We start from the raw sequence: 21,230 nt of genomic DNA on the forward strand, positions 1-21,230 counted from the left end.
GTCATCCTCAAAAAGGTTGGAAGGAAGGGGTAAGGGAGGTTTTGCGGGCAAGGGGTTTGGACTTCCAGCATGCGTGCATGAGCATATTCGATAGGAGTGAATGGAGACGAATGGTATTTGGGACTTGACGATCTGTTGGAGTGTGAGCAGGGTAATATTTAGTGAAGGGATTCAGGGAAACCGGTTATTTTTATATAGCCGGACTTGAGTCCTGGAAATGGGAAGTACAATGCCTGCACTCTAAAGGAGGGGTTTTGGGATATTAGCAGTTTGGAGGGATATGTTGTGTATCTTTATACGTATATGCTTCTAAACTGTTGTGTTCTGAGCACCTCTGCAAAAACAGTGATTATGTGTGAGTGAGGTGAAAGTGTTGAATGATGATGAAAGTATTTTCTTTTTGGGGATTTTCTTTCTTTTTTGGGTCACCCTGCCTCGGTGGGAGACGGCCGACTTGTTGAAAAAAAATATATATATGTAACAGTCCATTATGACACAAAGCAATTCAACAGCACTCTGTTATCTTGAGATTATCATACAACTAAAATATATTGGCATTTTATTTCATTCCTTGAAATTTTCATAATAATTATGTACATAAGTAAATATTTATATTAGCATCAACTTCAAAAATATAAATAACATTATTTAATTCAGGAAAAGTTGGTTGCAAGTCTTCATACTACAATACTCATACTACAGTAATTGCTGCTTAACGTTTACAATGTATGGTGCCCAATTTGTTGCATCACTGTTTTATATACAGTACTGTACTTCATGTTGTATTGTGTAACAGCTATTTAATAAACCATATTTTCAGCGATCCACCTCACCAAATACAATATCCAAAGTACCAATGATGGCTACAATATCTGCCAACATGTGATTTTTTCCAACCATATCACATCCTGCAAGGTGAGCAAAGCCTGGTGCCTTAATCTTGCATCTGTTCAAAAAATAAAAGTTTTATATTAGTTTTTATACAAAGCTTATGAGGAGTCAAACAATATAAACATCACCTGCCATGCACATAATGCCTCTTCCATATTTTTGCAAGTATTGCCTGCATAAATACTGTAATTCCTCCCTTGGCATCTGCACTGTTGTTGGGTCTAGTCTAAGCAAATCAAGCTAAACCTTGCATTACCTGAGCAATGTCCGACAGCCAGTCTACTTGTTTTCCATCAACATAAAAATGGTACTCTATCAATTATTTTCACTTTAACAGAGTCTTATTTCATATTCACTGACAATTTTGGATGGGCATGAAACAATGGTTTTGTTACACAGAAAAAATACACAAATTTCTTCCAAGAGTTCACACTTAGTGATTTAAAAGAGAGGAGCTCACGACGACGTTTCGGTCTGACTTGGACCATTTACAAAGTCACACTAACAAGAAGGAGAGCAGGATGGGTATATATAGGCAGGAGGTGGTATGGTAGTAATGGTCCAAGTCGGACCAAAACATCGTCGTAAGCTCCTCACTTCTATGTGCGGGTTATTTGTGTATCGTTCCAATCACGATATTGTACCCTTTTTTGTTATTAGTGATTTAAAGCCCTGGAGAATTCCAAAACATACCATTCCCATCAAAAATAGAGTTGTGTTAAAGGCATCAAACTGTATTGCATGACTACCATTCATTCATATTTTATTCTAATAAGAAATAGGTTACCAAATGTACACTTTCTCTATAAGCTACATAAAATCAGTACTGTGTACCTGTAAGGCCGTGATGATCCATCAGAGACAAGATACACACCAAATTCACCCTTAGGAGCTTCAACTACAGTGAATGTGGCACCTGGAGGTACTTGATAGCCCTGAGTGAACAACTTGAAGTGGTGAATAAGTGCCTCCATTGAGCCCTGAAAAGTAATTGGTACAAGTGCTACAGCCAACAAATCACAAAATATTCCTAAGCACGAACTTTAACAACCGCATGCATGAAATAATGCATTTTCAGAATGCCATCCAAGGGTCATATAGCCTAACATAACTGACACTCACAACTAAGTAGTAATAGTCTCATAATCTCAATTTCCATGAAATTCCTGATGATCCACTTCTTATAGGTCCATCATGATGAAAAATGTAATCCTTCATGATTATCATAACTATTATTACCTATACGTATATACTTACCAGTGTGTTTCTTCCCTCATGTATGTAAAGTATGCATGTTTGGCAAAGATATATTCATTCTTTTAACACATTTCTGTTTATCAGGGAGTAGCAGTTACACTCACATGATTGCCAAATGAACACGTGAAAAGCTTTTTGAGATGGTATGGGTACGTGTAGAATTTTTTTTTTTTTTAAACAAGTCGGCTGTCTGCCACCAAGGCAGGGTGACCCAAAAAGAAAGAAAATCCCCCAAAAAGAAAATATTTTCATCATCATTCAACACTTTCACCCCACTCACACATAATCACTGTTTTTCCAGAAGTGCTCAGAATACAACAGTTTAGAAGCATATACGTATAAAGATACACAACATGTCCCTCCAAACTGCTAATATCCCAAACCTCTCCTTTAACCCATAAACGGTCCAAATGTATATATATGTTCTCTCCCGTAGTGCCCCAATTTTTTTGAGAAAAAAAAAAAAAATTTTTTTAATAGGAAAAAAGAGCATATGGTACCCAGGCATCCCCAATTATTTTAATATGGCGCACAGTGAGTGCACACACCCATTCTCTCATGTCTAGGCGACTCAGGCTTATTGTGGCAATGTTGAATGTATGACAAATAAAACGTATATATACATTTGGGGCACTAGCGGTAAAAACGTATATATACGTTTGGACCGTTTACGGGTTAAAGTGCAGGTATTGTACTTTCCATTTCCAGGACTCATGTCTGGCTATATAAAAATAACCAGTTTCCCTGAAGCCCTTCACTAAATATTACACCTGCTCACACTCCAACAGCTCGTCAGGTCCCAAATACCATTCGTCTCCATTCACCCCTATCTAACACGCTCATGCACGCTTGCTGGAAGTCCAAGCCCCTCGCCCACAAAACCTCCTTTACCCCCTCCCTCCAACCTTTTCAAGGATGATCTCTACCCCGCTTCCCTCCCCTACAGATTTATATGCTCTCCATGTCATTCTACTTTGATCCATTCTCTCTAAATGACCAAACCACCTCAACAACCCCTCTTCATCCCTCTAATACTTTTATTAACTCCACACCTTCTCCTAATTTCCACACTCTGAATTTTCTGCATAATATTTACACCACACGCTGCCCTTAGACAGGACATCTCCACTGCCTCCGTCTCCTCGCTGAAGCATTTACAACCCAAGCTTCACAGCCATATAAGAGTGTTGATACCACTATACTTTCATACATTCCCTTCTTTGCCTCCATAGATAATGTTTTTTGTCTCCACATATACCTCAATGCATCACTCACCTTTTTTCCTTCATCAATTCTATGATTAACCTCATCCTTCATAAATCCATCTGCTGACACATCAACTCCCAAATATCTCAAAACATTCACTTCTTCCATACTCCTCCACTCCAATTTGATATCCAATTTTTCTTTATCTAAATCATTTGATACCCTCATCACCTTACTCTTTTCTATGTTCACTTTCAACTTTCTACCTTTACACACACTCCCAAACTCATCCACTAACCTTTGCAATTTTTCTTTAGAATTTCCCATAAGCACAGTATCATCAGCAAAAAGTAACTGTCAATTCCCATTTTGTATTTGATTCCCCATAATTTAATCCCACCCCTCTCCCGAACACCCTAGAATTTACATCTTTTACAACCCCATCTATAAATATATTAAACAATCATGGCGACATTACACATCCCTGTCTAAGACCTACTTTTACCGGGAAGTAGTCTCCCTCTCTTCTACACACTCTAACCTGAGCCTCACTATCCTCATAAAAACTCTTTACAGCATTTAGTAACTTACCACCTATTCCATATACTTGCAACATCTGCCACATTGCTCCCCTATCCACTCTATCATATGCCTTTTCTAAATCCATAAAAGCAATGAAAACTTCCCTACCTTTATCTAAATACTGTTCACATATATGCTTCAATGTAAACACTTGATCTACACATCCCCTACCCACTCTAAAGCCTCCTTGCTCATCCGCAATCCTACATTCTGTCTTACCTCTAATTCTTTCAATAATAACCCTACCGTACACTTTTCCTGGTATACTCAGTAAACTAATTCCTCTATAATTTTTACACTCTCTTTTGTCCCCCTTCCCTTTATATAAAGGAACTATATAAAGGAAATATCTATCTATAATGACAGCTGAGATACCCAAATAATTTTATATGAACGAATGAAGTTCATAAGAGTATAAAAAAAAGACACCAGAAAAACACTTTCTCACAATATTCTTGATTACTATCATTTTCACTTCCAATTTAATGTTTTCCAATACAAAATACATAGATACAGATCAATAAATTTAATAGATTTTACATTTAACAAATGAATCATTTAAATTGTGATGCCTGCACCTTGCTATCCATTTGTAGTTCTGGGGATTATCTTTCCCCAGGTACCTACTTACTGCTAGGTGAATAGGGGCAGCAGATGTAAGGAAACATGCCCAATGTTTCCACAGGTGCCAGAGATCATAGGACAGAAAGAAAAGATCAGTAATCCTGCCCCAATGAAATATGTTTAACAGATTTCCATTTCACACCTATATGACAAGACAGTAGTGCCTCCCTGGATGGTTGCTGTCTACCTACCTTGGTGAAAGACAGCCACTGTAGTAAAAAAAAAAAAAAAAAAAAAAAAAATCTAAAATTTGTATATAAAAGTTCAAAATACAAACCTTCATTTCAGCCCTAGATGGCGGAGCAACTTTAGCATCATCGACACGTACTTCTCCAGGTGGCATCTGATTCAGGCACTGCTCGATGATGCGCAGTGATTGTCGCATCTCCTCAACCCGAATTAAGTACCTAGGTGTACACCAAAATTTAGATAAAAACTAACAAATACATACCAATTTTTAATATAAAATAAGTTATGAGTGTATTATACAGTACCATACTGTATAAGATACAAAAATAAAAAAGTTGAGACAGATGCATGGTGATTTATATCACCATGAAAGCAAAAAAAACAGTGAAGATGTTAACCAAAAACAATGTCAAGTCCTAGCTGGCAACTCAATTAGATCTATCAAATTACTGTCTCTTCAGCTATCTAATGTCATTAAACAGAGCCTTAATGTATGTATGTATGTATGTATGTATGTATGTATGTATGTATGTATGTATGTGTGTGTGTGTGTGTGTGTGTGTGTGTGTGTGTGTGTGTGTGTGTGTGTGTGTGTGTGTGTGTGTGTACGTACACTCACCTATTTGTGGTTGCAAGGGTCGAGTCATAGCTCCTGGCCCCGCCTCTTCGCTGATTGCTACTAGGTCCTCTCTCTCCCTGCCCCATGACCTTTATCATACCTAGCCTTAAAACTATGTATGGTTCCCGCCTCCACTACGTCACTTTCTAGGCTATTCCACGGCCTGAGTACTCTATGACTGAAGAAATACTTCCTAACATCCCTTTGATTCATCTGAGTCTTCAACTTCCAATTGTGACCTCTTGTGTCTGTGTCCCTTCTCTGGAACATCCTGTCTTTGTCCACCCTGTCTATTCCGCGCAGTATTTTATATGTCATTATCATGTCTCCCCCGACCCTCCTGTCCTCCAGTGTCGTCAGGCCGATATCCCTCAACCTTTCTTCATAGGACAATCCCCGTAGCTTTAGGACTAGTCTTGTTGCCAACCTTTGCACTTTCTCTAATTTCTTGACGTGCTTGACTAGGTGTGGATTCCAAACTGGTGCTGCATACTCCAGTATGGGCCTGACATAAATGGTATACAGAGTCTTGAACGAATCCTTACTGAGGTATCGGAACGCTATCCGTAGGTTTGCCAGGCGCCCATATGCTGCAGCAATTATCTGATTGATGTGCGCCTCAAGAGATATGCTCAGTGTTATACTCACCCCCAGATCTTTTTCCTTGAGTGAGGTTTGCAGTCTTTGGCCATCTAAACTATATTGTGTCTGCGGTCTTCTTTGCCCTTCCCCAATCTTCATGACTTTGCATTTGGCAGGGTTAAACTCAAGGAGCCAGTTGCTGGACCAGGCTTGTAGCCTGTCCAGGTCTCTTTGTAGTCCTGCCTGATCCTCATCCGATTTGATTCTTCTCATTAACTTCACATCATCTGCAAACAAGGACACTTCTGAGTCTATCCCTTCCGTTATGTCGTTCACATATACCAAGAACAGCACAGGTCCTAGGACTGACCCCTGTGGAACCCCGCTTGTCACAGGCGCCCACTCTGATACCTCGTCACGTGTGTGTGTGTGTGTGTGTGTGTGTGTGTGTGTGTGTGTGTGTGTGTGTGTGTGTGTGTGTGTGTGTGTGTGTGCGCGCGCACGCGTGCATGCATGCGTGCGTGCGTGCGTGCATGCGTGCGTGCTAGCCTGTTGGTATCAATTCTTAATGATGATACTGTGTATGAAAGTTTAAGTGTCAGTCAGTAAATCTTTATCCTTATTAAGTACAGAATTCCTGAAGGTGTAACTGTAGGCAGTTGTCTGGTTTTGGGCTTTGTGAGGTGCCAATTTGTTTTGAATTTTGTAGGTGTTAATTTGTCAATTTTTGTTAAGAAACTGGGATATTAGTACATGCTAATATTTAACAGCATTAGGAGCTTTTGCAGCATTCAGTATTAATCCTGATGTGTCCATTGAAGTAGAAGGAACTTGGCTTATATGAGAAGACCTTTCTCAGATTACACAGCAACAAAAACACATCTAGTTTCCAGTAATATTTTTCCATCCTTTCCTGGTATATGCCTTTCCAGCCTGAAAGTGGGACTTACACAAATGCTAATGAAAAAAAAAAAGAATTACCACAACAATATGATACTACAAGCTATTAGCCAAAAACTTGCTAAAATTTATCTTATGAAAACAATCTACTTTTAGTAACTACAGGTAAACCCTTAATATAATGGACTTTGGAAATACAGAACAAAATCTTATCAGTCAACTGATTTGGGAACAATGGACAAAGTCCACTGGTTAAAGAATTATCAGGTCTTGTTATTATCACAGCAAAACAATCTCTTCTCTAGCCACCACAATCACCATTACTGGCCATCCACACCTCCTTATTAGTCAGTTATACTAAGGGTTTACTCTATCATTTACCATACCTGTCATATGTGTCACCTTTTCTTCCCACTGGAACATCAAACTCGACTAGGTCATAAGCATCGTAACTCTGAGTTTTGCGCAAGTCCCACTTAACACCAGACCCTCTTAGCATCACACCACTGAAAAATTAAATAATTATTTCTGTAATAACTACCTATACATAATCTAAAATGGTTATAACTATGACCATAATTTTTAAAGGGGTGGATCAGTAAGCCAGCAGAAGGCCTTGGTCAGATGACCATAAGCTCCAATGGCAGGTCATCATCTGACTAAGACCCGCGTCAAGAAACTCTTATCCTGTTTCCTGACGAACCTTACCTAACCTAACCTACATATATATGATGTCAACTGGGAAAATTATAATATTTATAATGAATTTTGTTTGTTAATTTACTGACAATACTGAAAGCTTCCTAAAATGATGCTTTACACTATGAAAACAAGGTTTTTACAAGCCAGTTTATTATTAGGGTACAAAATGAATCTCAAACTTCAGTCTCCTACCTTAACTGATCATAAGGAAAAGTATAAAACAATTTTCAGGCAGCTCATTTATCTTCTTCATTTCAACACACAGGCTGTATCCCACTGAAGCAAGGTGACCAAGAAAGAAAAACAAAAGTTTCTCTTTTTAACTTTAGTAATGTATACAGGAGAAAAGGTTGCTAGCCCCTTGCTCCCAGGATGTTAGTCGTCTCTGACAACACACTGGCTTATGGAGGAAAAATTCTGGTCCACTTGCCTATGGAGATAAGAGGGAATAAACAAGAACTAGTAAGAAAATAGAAGAAAACCCAGAGGGGTGTGTATACATTTTTTTTTTTCAACAAATCGGCCGTATCCCACCAAGGCAGGGTGGCCCAAAAAGAAAAACAAAAGTTTCACTTTTCAAATTTAGTAATCTATACAGGAGAAGGGGTTACTAGCCCCTTGCTCCCGGCATTTTAGTCGCCTCTTACAACACAAATGGCTTACGGAGGAAGAATTCTGTTCCACTTCCCCATGGAAATAAGAGGAAATAAACAAGAACAAAAACTAGAAAGAAAATAGAAGAAAACCCAGAGGGGTGTGTATATGTTTGTACATGTATGTGTAGCGTGACCTAAGCGTAAGTAGAAGTAGCAAGACGTACCTGAAATCTTGCATGTTTATGAGACAGAAAAGAGGCACCAGCAATCCTACCATCATGTAAAACTATTACAGGCTTCTGTTTTACAATCACTTGGCAAGACAGTAGAATGTCCCAGGGCAGTTGCTGTCTACCAACTACTACCCAGGCAGTTTATATATATCTGACAGATATATTGCTATCTTTAAGACTATTCATTATGAAAAATAACTAAAAGTCATGAAAAGTAACTAAAAATTATGAAAAATAACTAAAAATTATCAAAAATAACAAAAATGATTAAAAATTATGAGAAATAGCTAAAAATTAGGAAAAATAACTGTAAATTACAAAACATAACTAAACATTACCAAAATATCACTCCATTTGAACTATTTTTTATGCTATTTAAGAATATGCACTTGAAAACATGAAGGGAGACCATTTTAGCATGACAAAAGGCTGTTTTCTCTAGTTTGATTTTTCCCTGTCCGAGTCTCCTTTTACAGCAGAATTATCTTGTAAAAACTCTCGTAACCTTCCATGAAAGCTGTATGCAGTGGACCCCCGCATAATGCTATTAATCCGTTCCTGAGAGCTCAATGTTATGCGAAATTATCGTTATGCGAATTAATTTTTCCCATAAGAAATAATGGAAATCAAATTAATCCGTGCAAGACACCCAAAAGTATGAAAAAAAAAAAATTTTACCACATGAAATACTAATTTTAATACACACAAACTTAAGAAAACATGCACAGTTACATGACACTTACCTTTATTGAAGATGTGGTGATGATTGATGGGATGGGAGGAGGGGAGACTGGATGGTTTTAGTGTTTAAAAAGGGAATCCCCTTCCATTAGGACTTGAGGTGTCAAGTCCTGCTATCTGTTTTTCGTTTATCCACACCAATAACAGTCTCTCAACATCTTCTATCACTTGCGATCTCTGTTTCGAAAGCACAGTTAAACCTTTGGCAAGAACAGCTTCCTTGATTGCTGTTCTCTTGGACACAATAGAAGCGATGGTTGATTGGGGTTTACTATACAACCTGGCCAGCTCGGAGACACGCACTCCACTTTCATACTTAGCAATGATCTCTTTCTTCATCTCCATAGTAATTCTCACCCTTATTCCTGTAGGGTTGGCACTAGAAGCTTTCTTGGGGCCCATGGTCACTTATTTTTCAGGTGAAAACACTATAAAAAGGCTGTAATAATACGAGATGTTCCAATTGTATGCTTGAATGTTACCACGGAGCTTGGCTTGTAAACAATGCCACTGGCAGAACAAGTGAGGCTGGCTCAGGCCGCATGGATGTGTCTCGGACGAATCGTGTTCAGCGAATTTTTTAGCACTATGCGAGGCAAAATTTTAGTGATAAAATGTATCGCTATGAGGATTTAACACTATGCGATGCCAACATTATGCGGGGGTCCACTGCATACAGGATTTTCAAGTTTGTGGGGAGTAACTGATCCAACAAACAGTGTCATCATGACCACTTTCCATTCTGAGAGAAAAAGTTTTTTGTCATTTTTCATCGGATTTTCAAAAGTGTACTTAAAATCACACCAGGGATACTATTTTCTATAATGATTCAGAATATACATTTAAAAATGTAAAATCAGATCATTTTATCATCATACAGGGCCCTCCTTTCCCAGATATTCCTAACATACGAAGCTAATACGTATTTTCATTAAGACTATTCATTACGGGAAATAACTAAAAATCATGAATAACTAAAAATTAGGAAAATAATTAAAAATTATAAATAGCAAAAAATTACAAAATTATGAGAGATAACTAAAAATTAGTGAAATAACCATAAATTATAAAAAAAACTAAATATACAATATAAAAATATAAAATATAAAAATAACTAAGTGGTTGTTTAATATATTTATAGATGGGGTTTTAAAAGAAGTAAATGCTAGGGTGTTCGGGAGAGGGGTGGGATTAAATTATGGGGAATCAAATTCAAAATGGGAATTAACACAGTTACTTTTTGCTGATGATACTGTGCTTATGGGAGATTCTAAAGAAAAATTGCATAGGTTAGTGGATGAGTTTGGGAATGTGTGTAAAGGTAGAAAGTTGAAAGTGAACACAGAAAAGAGTAAGGTGATGAGGGTATCAAATGATTTAGATAAAGAAAAATTGGATATCAAATTGGGGAGGAGGAGTATGGAAGAAGTGAATGTTTTCAGATATTTGGGAGTTGACGTGTCGGCGGATGGATTTATGAAGGATGAGGTTAATCATAGAATTGATGAGGGAAGAAAGGTGAGTGGTGCGTTGAGGTATATGTGGAGTCAAAAAACGTTATCTATGGAGGCAAAGAAGGGAATGTATGAAAGTATAGTAGTACCAACACTCTTATATAGATGTGAAGCTTGGGTGGTAAATGCAGCAGCGAGGAGACGGTTGGAGGCAGTGGAGATGTCCTGTCTAAGGGCAATGTGTGGTGTAAATATTATGCAGAAAATTCGGAGTGTGGAAATTAGGAAAAGGTGTGGAGCTAATAAAAGTATTAGTCAGAGGGCAGAAGAGGGGTTGTTGAGGTGGTTTGGTCATTTAGAGAGAATGGATCAAAGTAGAATGACATGGAAAGCATATAAATCTATAGGGGAAGAAAGGCGGGGTAGGGGTCATCCTCGAAAGGGTTGGAGAGAGGGGGTAAAGGAGGTTTTGTGGGCAAGGGGCTTGGACTTCCAGCAAGCGTGCGTGAGCATGTTAGATAGGAGTGAATGGAGACGAATGGTACTTGGGACCTGACGATCTGTTGGAGTGTGAGCAGGGTAATATTTAGTGAAGGGATTCAGGGAAACCGGTTATTTTCATATAGTCGGACTTGAGTCCTGGAAATGGGAAGTACAATGCCTGCACTCTAAAGGAGGGGTTTGGGATATTGGCAGTTTGGAGGGATATGTTATGTATCTTTATACATATATGCTTCTAAACTGTTGTATTCTGAGCACCTCTGCAAAAACAGTGATAATGTGTGAGTGTGGTGAAAGTGTTGAATGATGATGAAAGTATTTTCTTTTTGGGGATTTTCTTTCTTTTTTGGGTCACCCTGCCTCAGTGGGAGACAGCCGACTTGTTGAAAAAAAAAAAAACTAAAGATTACCAAAAAATCACCCCATATGAACTATTTTTGATGCCATTTAAGAATATACACTTGAAAACATAAGAGAGACCATTTTAGCATGACACAAGGCTGTTTTCTCTCGTCTGATTCTTCCCAAACTAGGGTGCCTTTTACGGCACACTTATATAAACTCTCATAACCTTCCATGAAAGCTGTATATACAGGATTTTTTCATGTTTCATGTTTGAGAGAGAAAGTTCTTTTTGCCCCCAAAAACCCCTGGTACATAATACAGCATTTTTTGCAATTTTCAACTGGATTTTCAAAATTACTTAAAATCACACCAGGGGTACTTTATTTTATGCTGATTCAGAATATAAACCTATAAATGTAAAATCATATCATTTTAGCATCATATGAGGCCCTCCTTTCCCAGTAATGCCTAATAGAGGAAGCTAATATTTTCATTAAAGGGCTCATATATTGTAGTGTAATAGGGATTTGCTCAACTGCATCTTTTAAATTTAAGTTTCAAAACGCAAACTTCCAAATCTAAAGTCTAGCAAGACACTTTCCTGGTATCAGTTTACATTAATACATACAGAATTGCAACACCTTCCTTATAATCCAACAAAGTCAAATGCCATACACAATATTTCTCCACTCTAGATTAACATACTCAGAAATAACTCCCAAATATTCAAGACCTTATTTCTCAGCACCCATTTCACATCAAGCCTCCTACTCTTCATCATACCCCATATACCACCTTCTATCACTCAAATATTTATAAACCCTCTTCACCCACCTTTGTTGCTCCATTCTCTCTACATAACCAAACCAATTCAACAACTCTTCCATCGATACAAGAAATGACATAAGAGATGCAGTAAAAGTCCATCCCATGCACAATGGCAATAAACTCATCACTGTGTTGTTTCTTGCACTATAAACTAAACATCTTATGACCCCACAATAATTTTAAAGAGAGTGTCTCATCTTGAGAATAACAACATACCTGAAGCCATAGTTAAGAGCTTCCTCAGCAGTCACAGTACCAATGTCAACTGTTCTTTGTTTCCAAATACGGTTGTTTGTGAGGACATCCTCTACCTCATCAAGGCGTTCACCAAACTTGCTGATGAAGTCATAAATGTCATCCATCAGGCCAATTGGGAGGTCCTATTTAAAACAATGAAAATGCAAGACTGACAATGTGTGTTTATGATGTAAAAAGTAATTATCAAGCCCAGGTATGCACAACTTTCTTTTCATGAGGGCAGACAAATAACATGAGCAAGCAGGTGAAATATTAGATTGATAATTCAGTGTAAACAGTAAGATAAGAATTGTAAAGCTTATATAATTTACTGGTAATGACATAATTACACAACTCCTGGTGTAGATAAAATAGAAATCAGTACAGTATAATGTAAAGTCTAAAAACAACAACTTTTGAGATTTCCTAAACTCACAGAAAATAAAATAGTTTTAGATGATTTTTTAATATAAGTATTATTGTCCCTCTACCATAAAAAATTGTAAAAAAAAAAAAAAAAAAATTAGCTTCCAGGGTGCTTTACATTTATGAGGTTATGCTCATCTAATTTATTGTTAAGTGTTCTCTGATAATTTAATATGGAGGTCAAGGTATTAAGATAAAGTGTCTTTAGGATTGCTCTCTTTGAATAAGAAAAATTCAGATACTTTCACTCAAATACAGTACCATGCACACTTGTAAAGGATACTTATTATGGATGATTCCAATCACAAAGCAGATTGGGAGACCTGGGATATAAATGGGATAGAGAAAACTTTTTGAGTTTGTGTAAGTGGATTTGCTATCGAGTGAAGTTTTATTTCTATCAGCAGTTCCATTTACGTGATAAACAAAAGTTGTATGCAACTGGTAAAGCTAAAGGCATGCCCACAGCCCGGCATGCCTTTAGAGAATAGAACAAGCGATACTGTAAAATGAGATTTTAAAGAAAATATTCAAGAGAATTTTATGAAATACAGTACTGCATTCCACTGCATTTATGTACTTAGAAAAGGCATATGATAAAGTGGATAGGGGAGCAATGTGGCAGGTGTTGAAAGTATATGGAATAGGTGGTAGATTACTGAAAGCATTAAAGAGTTTATATGAGGATAGTGAGACTTGGGTTAGGGTATGTAGGCGAGAAGATTATTTTTCTGTAAAAATAAACCTTAGATAGGGAGTCATGATGGTTTTTGAACATATTTATAGATGGGGTTGTAAAGGAAGTGAATGTTAGTGTTATTTATTTTATTTATTATCACACTGGCCGATTCCCACCAAGGCAGGGTGGCCCGAAAAAGAAAAACTTTCACCATCATTCACTCCATCACTGTCTTGCCAGAAGGGTGCTTTACACTACAGTTTTTAAACTGCAACATTAACACCCCTCCTTCAGAGTGCAGGCACTGTACTTCCCATCTCCAGGACTCGAGTCCGGCCTGCCGGTTTCCCTGAACCCCTTCATAAATGTTACTTTGCTCACACTCCAACAGCACGTCAAGTATTAAAAACCATTTGTCTCCATTCACTCCTACCAAACACGCTCACGCATGCCTGCTGGAAGTCCAAGCCCCTCGCACACAAAACCTCCTTTACCCCCTCCCTCCAACCTTTCCTAGGCCGACCCCTACCCCGCCTTCCTTCCACTACAGACTGATACACTCTTGAAGTTATTCTGTTTCGCTCCATTCTCTCCACATGTCCGAACCACCTCAACAACCCTTCCTCAGCCCTCTGGACAACAGCTTTGGTAATCCCGCACCTCCTCCTAACTTCCAAACTACGAATTCTCTGCATTATATTCACACCACACATTGCTCTCAGACATGACATCTCCACTGCCTCCAGCCTTCTCCTCGCTGCAACATTCATCACCCATGCTTCACACCCATATAAGAGCGTTGGTAAAACTATACTCTCATACATTCCCTTCTTTGCCTCCAAGGACAAAGTTCTTTGTCTCCACAGACTCCTAAGTGCACCACTCACCCTTTTCCCCTCATCAATTCTATGATTCACCTCATCTTTCATAGACCCATCCACTGACACGTCCACTCCCAAATATCTGAATACATTCACCTCCATACTCTCTCCCTCCAATCTGATATCCAATCTTTCATCACCTAATCTTTTTGTTATCCTCATAACCTTACTCTTTCCTGTATTCACTTTCAATTTTCTTCTTTTGCACACCCTACCAAATTCATCCACCAATCTCTGCAACTTCTCTTCAGAATCTCCCAAGAGCACAGTGTCCTCAGCAAAGAGCAGCTGTGACAACTCCCACTTTGTGTGTGATTCTTTATCTTTTAACTCCACGCCTCTTGCCAAGACCCTCGCATTTACTTCTCTTACAACCCCATCTATAAATATATTAAACAACCACGGTGACATCACACATCCTTGTCTAAGGCCTACTTTTACTGGGAAATAATTTCCCTCTTTCCTACATACTCTAACTTGAGCCTCACTATCCTCGTAAAAACTCTTTACTGCTTTCAGTAACCTACCTCCTACACCATACACCTGCAACATCTGCCACATTGCCCCCCTAACCACCCTGTCATACGCCTTTTCCAAATCCATAAATGCCACAAAGACCTCTTTAGCCTTATCTAAATACTGTTCACTTATATGTTTCACTGTAAACACATATCATTTAGGTATGCATACTGTTTACGGAGCCTGTCGTAGGTCCAAATCTTCAGTAACCGAGTACATCGCTAAGTGAGGAGAGGCTGTATTGGCTAATTTTGTGGTATCGGTATATTAGTCTAAAACCGAGTATCAGTATTGACAAACATTTTGGTATTGTCTCATTACTAGATGAACTACTGTATACATAATAAAACAAGAAAAAAATTCTTACAATGGCAACACCTCCTGGTCGAACATATGCAGCATGAAGACGAGCCCCAGATGCTCGCTCATAAAATTCCATCATCTTCTCACGTTCTTCAAACAACCACAAAAATGGAGTAAGTGCGCCAATATCCAATGCATGAGTTCCCAAGAACATGCAGTGGTTCAAGATACGTGTAAGTTCAGCAAACATAGCTGAAAGTTAATGCATTATATATAGTTTAATAGAGAGAGAATACATGTACATTCATTAGCTGAAATTTAAAAATACAATGTTTCCCTGTATTTACAATAAGGAAATTCATCACAAAAACTTACAAACAGGAAATGAAAATTGTACAATGCTTAAGCTGAATCATCATCCATGTTCATTATGAATTTGTGGGATTACAGAATTGAAACCTGCTCTAGCCACAGTTTTGTGACATCAACTAAAAGTACATAGGAATAAAATCTAAACAATTATAAGCTCTGGTGGTGAAAAAAAAACAAAAAAACAAAGCTATTAGAAGTTTCAGACATTCCTGGCACTTCACATAGTACTGTAGTTGCCTCCTGCCTTCACAATTTTACAATTTCTAATGAAATCCTGTTTTCTATAACCCCCCCACTCAAGAGTATCCCAACACACTCTTTTCAGAATAGACCAGTCTCTGACTGTCCACATTCCCAGTTTAGATCACTACTGTCTGTATTAGGCCCAATTATTTCTCTAGAGTGTAAGGGTTAATTATACAAATAAGGTTACACTAGGGACATGATAGGGTATCTTGCATGGATAACTGCAAACCAACCTAACAAGGCTCACTTGTACACAAGTATCTCCCTGTTTAACATATCTGGTTTAAAAGAGAATTAAACAAACCCTTACACAGAATCACCAGAATTTAGTACAAGTATTCATGTTCTGAGTCACCATGAAAACTATTACACAAGCAAGACATACGTACTGCTGAGGAATCCATCTCTGAAATGAGATCTTATCAGACAGTTCTCATTAGTTACTTATGCCACTTTGTTGTCAATGGATACACTGGCCTGAGTATCACAGCCCAAACTAGACACAGACTGTTAGATTTATACATATGATATTATGCATAGATTGTTCTACTAAATTTAATGACTATATTTAGCATTAAAATAATAAATTCCTTCATTAAAATGAAGATCATGAGATATAGTAATGAATACAAGCAAAATAGGAACCAAAGAAATAGGTGAGCAATCTTTAAGAAATATTCTAAAAACAAAATATATTTATATGAAGTACAGTCATCTCTACAAATTCATGTGTTAACATATTTTCATTATGAAACTTTTTACTGTATTATGGCAACCAGCAGAGATTCAACTATCCAACATTTTTCAGGCTCATTTGCTTTCCATACTCAAATCTCTTACTCTGGTTCTCATTTTTTTTATGAATGTCAATATTAACCAGATCAGTTATACATGCTTTTACAGAGATATGGTCTCAAACACAAAATGAACCCACATCTGAGACAAAAATCTGTTATGCAGACTTAATTTTGTATTATTCGTGTATAATTCATGTAGAAACAGCCCCAGCTAATTTGAAGTAACAGCTGTACTAAAAACTCCCCTTTTAGTTGGGAATAATAATTGCCAAGAAATTAAAAACTTACTGCGAATATATTTTGCTCTGATTGGAACTTCCAGGCCCAGAAGCTTTTCCACAGCCAGAGAGAAAGCTTGCTCATTGCACATCATAGATACATAATCTAGACGATCAAAATAAGGCAGGGCCTGTGTGTAAGTCTTGTATTCAATAAGCTTCTCTGTCCCACGGTGCAGTAAACCTATATGAGGATCAGCACGAACCACAGTCTGTCAACGAAGTATTTGACATTTCAATTTCAATGCAATATAACCATTCATTGTGTTTAAAGCAAGGCGTAAATAAATACACACTACATTACAACCACTACACAATTTTAGATAACCAATAAAAGAATGAGAGGGACGAACAGAAATTATGTCTTGTAACCAACAGGAGCATTACAAGCACATTTTCCAGCTCAAGGGTTTGAAACAATATTCGAGGAAATTCAATGGAGAGCCACTTTTAGGAACAAAGACTATGGCAGCAATCAAAGATTCATCTATATGGATTATAAGATGTGCCATATATTTATAATGTGGTAGTATATCATAGGTAGTTTGAAATTGGCTGGACTAATGTTAAAATGCAAACCAGAATGGCTATCCAAACACATTAACTAAAGTTATCACTACTCATGTTGGAATGTGCACCAAGAGATGCACCACCATTCAAGAAATTAAAGTGCAATACTTTCAACTTGTACAAACTCTTGTATGGAGTAGGGTTTGACATTTACATGGTTTGCAGACTTGCAGTACTTTAAAGCATACCATATGCTGGGTATAAAGAGCATTAGGAAGATACAGGACTGATTTTCAATAGTAAATATGATTCTACCTTTTCACACATTAATCCAAAGAAGTTTCACTGGTGTATAAAAAAAAATAAGCACCCTCCTCGGCAGTGCGTGGGATGGTTATGGGGTATGAGAGTATGAGGCGTGTGCATGTCGCTGATTTTATGCAGCATGTATCTCAAATCCAACCACTTTTTTTCTATTACTGTTCTTACAGAGGGAAAATAGTGCAAAATGATGGAAAAAAAAAATGCAGTAGGATGGAATCCTATATTGGTAACTTTTCACATACACAATGGGCTTTATTAAGTCAGAAAAAGATCTTCTTGTGACTTTATAAATTTACCCCACTGTGTGGATGAAACTCTCTCAATAAAAGATCACATCACACAGCATTTGTGTTCCTTTTGTTACTGTATTATGTATAATAAACATACAAGTGTTTCTACCAATTAACAATACTGTGCAGTATTTTTAAGCCCAATAATGAAGGCAACAAATAATAATAATAATAATAATAATATTATTATAATAACTGTAAATATAATAAACAGGATGGCTAGGAGGTCGTAAGTGCATGACATATCTGCACACACTTTAATACTGCAATAAATAATAAATGACATTTAATAAGTAATAATTTGTGACATTAGTAGCTCAAACCTGAATCTATATCTACCTTGTGGCCACCATGTACATATGGATTAAGTAATAATACACAGCAGAAGTTCAATTTATGCTTCTTTTATACACCTACTGGAGTGTGTATTTATCAGCCGCACTGTGTGAATTCAGGCCCACAATGTTTCTATTTCACAACTAATAATTCTGAAAAATAATAACAGAAGTAACAATAATGATTATAATAAATAGCTATACCAGGCATAGGAGCCAACAATCTAATTACTCACCTCACCATCCAACTCTAGCACCAGCCGCAACACGCCATGGGCAGCTGGATGCTGGGGTCCAAAATTAATAGTCACATTGCGAACTTTTTTCTCTACAGGTGCTAACCTGCCATTCCAGGAAGGTATTTCCAATTTCATGCCTTCATAAGGCATCATCACAGGTCCAGAAAACTGCTTGAACCATTCTGCATCGGGGTACCACTTGGCTCCGCCTCTCACAGGGCTGAAATATATTAAAAATTAATGTTTAACTCAAATTCTTATACAGGTAATGCTTGAGTTTCATTATCCCATGTAAAATTAGGTTGGATTAGCCTGACTGGCATATTTTTTTTTTTTTTTAATTTTGAATTAGAATTTCAGATGTCTAGCCTTAACATTTTATTTTAAATAAAAGTACTGAAACAAGGTTCAGAAAGGTAGAAAATAGTCAATAACTAAATCAGCTAAAATTAAATAATGTGGTTACTTGAAGATTTACCTTCCTTCCTAATATATAGGTTAGGTAAATATAAGAAAGGTTAACTCAATATTTGAAGACAATTCGGCAACAAACACACACAACAGTGTATAAGTATTCACAATAATGCTAATATAATTCTTGGCTTTTTATCAAGGTTTTAGCTACCTCTTATGATTATAATCATAATAATAAAAACCTGAAAACATTATTATTACAGACTTATTTCCACTTAATAAAATGCACAACCACTATGCATAATAACCATGACTGACAAAGATACAACGATATATCTTCACTGTTAAAAAACAAAAATGGGTTTTGACTTGGAAGTAATGTATAGACCATCTGATCGTCGTCATTATGTCTTGTGAGGCTCCTTCAACATGCTACTACCTCTTATAATACTCACTTGAGAAAATAAGCCGAGCCAGTGTTCTTCAGGAGGCATTTTGAGCCAACAGAGGCTGCAGAACACACCAATTTATTGGAAATATTGGCCAAGACAGCAGCCATAGTGTCCCCGTGTGTGCCGGCCACTCTCACAACAACAACATTCTTCATAAAAACTAATATTAAGGAAAAAGGCAAATAACTAACTAATTAATTAACTATATATATGTGTGTGTGTATACAGTAAGTAGGGATATAAAATGGGGTTATAATTGTAACCATAATTTTTTAAGGGGTGGACCAGTAAGCCAGCGGAAGGCCTCGGTCAGATGACCAAAAGCTCCAGCTACTGGTCATTATATGACAGACCCGCGTTAAGAAACATTTGTCCTGTGTCCTGACAAACCCACCTAACCTAATATATACAGTAGTGTGCAAATCGAGACAGGAGTATTATTATTATTATTATTATCAAGGGGAAGCGCTAAACCCGTGGGATTATACAGGGCCTGTGGGGGGGATGTGGAAGGCATTCAGGTTTAATTCAAGGAACTGGAGCACAGGTCCACTTCCCTAGATCAAGTACCCCGGTGGCCCGGTGGCCTTTTGGCTAAAGCTCCCGCTTCACACACAGAGGGCCCGGGTTCGATTCCCGGCGGGTGGAAACATTTCGACGCGTTTCCTTACACTTGTTGTCCTGTTCACCTAGCAGCAAATAGGTACCTGGGTGTTAGTCGACTGGTGTGGGTCGCATCCTGGGGGGACAAGATTGAGGACCACAATGGAAACAAGTTAGACGGTCCTCGATGACGCATTGACTTTCCTGGGTGGCTGACCCTCCGGGGTTAAAAATCCAAAGAAAATCTTATCTCACCAGCGTCATGGAACCTTTCTTGAGGGGAGAGACAGGAGTAAATTTGGTGATTATCTTACAATATGTCTCAGTCTCCAGCTTAATTAACGTAGTTAGGGTTCTTTTCTTTTCAGAAGAGTTTGCTACCAACTTCTGGGAACCATCCAGCTGTAGTGTTACACTGTGTCTCGTCAGTGCTACAACAGCTGTTGTTCTGTAAGGTTGTTCTTGCACGCCTGCTCCATGAATGAATGTGGTTTTTGCCAAATTCTCCCTTTCAGTTCATCATTGCTGCTGAAATTCACGATGGCTGTTAAATCTATGAAGCGTACAAGTATTTATCTCTTAGAAAACATGCTGATTTGAGTAGAAGACAGATTACCGAAAATCTGAGCCTAGCAAAATTAACTGCTGGTGAGATTCTGAAGAGAGATGACAAACTGATGACTGGAGCGTTGAGTTGAGGAAGATGTGGAAGACAATGACAAAGCTATCATAAGAAATAGTGTGAAGGATCCCATGAAACCCAGCAAAGATCTGCAGAGATTTGGCTTCAGCTGGTGTAAATGTTGATTTTTCAAGTGTTCAACGAAGGCTCCTTGAAGTCGGCAGAACTGCCAGAAAGCCGGGAAAAGAACAATTGTTGACTGCTGCTATGAAGAAATGACTGCGGTGGTCACTCGATCGAGAGGAATGGACGACAGATGAATGGAGAATTTATATTTTCAGATGAGGCGTATTTTGATGTACACTGTACATGGGTACAGATCAGTGGTAGTGAGACGAAGCAAAGGTAAACCTCTTCGGAATGAACACATTCAACAAGCGCCGAAACACTCTC

At 37.8% G+C, this 21,230-nt stretch overlaps 1 protein-coding gene across 1 annotated transcript; it reads right to left on the reverse strand.

Annotated features, from left to right (window-relative positions):
• Positions 1-546: 546 nt before the first annotated feature.
• Positions 547-19,714, reverse strand: ND-49 (NADH dehydrogenase (ubiquinone) 49 kDa subunit). The gene is made up of 9 exons (XM_070085473.1): positions 19,556-19,714; positions 18,684-18,906; positions 16,999-17,200; positions 15,360-15,547; positions 12,467-12,630; positions 7,237-7,356; positions 4,838-4,967; positions 1,726-1,871; positions 547-946 (listed from the first exon to the last, which is right to left on the reverse strand). The coding sequence occupies exons 1-9, from the start codon at positions 19,705-19,707 to the stop codon at positions 817-819; spliced, it is 1,455 nt and encodes a 484-aa protein (XP_069941574.1). The 5' UTR covers positions 19,708-19,714; the 3' UTR covers positions 547-816.
• Between the last annotated feature and the right edge of the window lie 1,516 nt (positions 19,715-21,230).

This window comes from Cherax quadricarinatus, chromosome 16 (genome assembly GCF_038502225.1).
Source record: "Cherax quadricarinatus isolate ZL_2023a chromosome 16, ASM3850222v1, whole genome shotgun sequence".
NCBI lineage: Eukaryota > Metazoa > Arthropoda > Malacostraca > Decapoda > Parastacidae > Cherax > Cherax quadricarinatus.

Excerpts from the sequence above, each read along its gene's own strand:
- ND-49 (XM_070085473.1), bottom strand. The coding sequence starts at position 19,707 with ATGAAGAATGTTGTTGTTGTGAGAGTGGCCGGCACACACGGGGACACT. Across the intron at positions 12,631-15,359 it reads GACCAGGAGGTGTTGCCATT|GACCTCCCAATTGGCCTGAT; the intron begins GTAAGAATTTTT and ends TGTTTTAAATAG. Across the intron at positions 7,357-12,466 it reads GCTCTTAACTATGGCTTCAG|TGGTGTGATGCTAAGAGGGT; the intron begins GTATGTTGTTAT and ends TTAATTTTTCAG.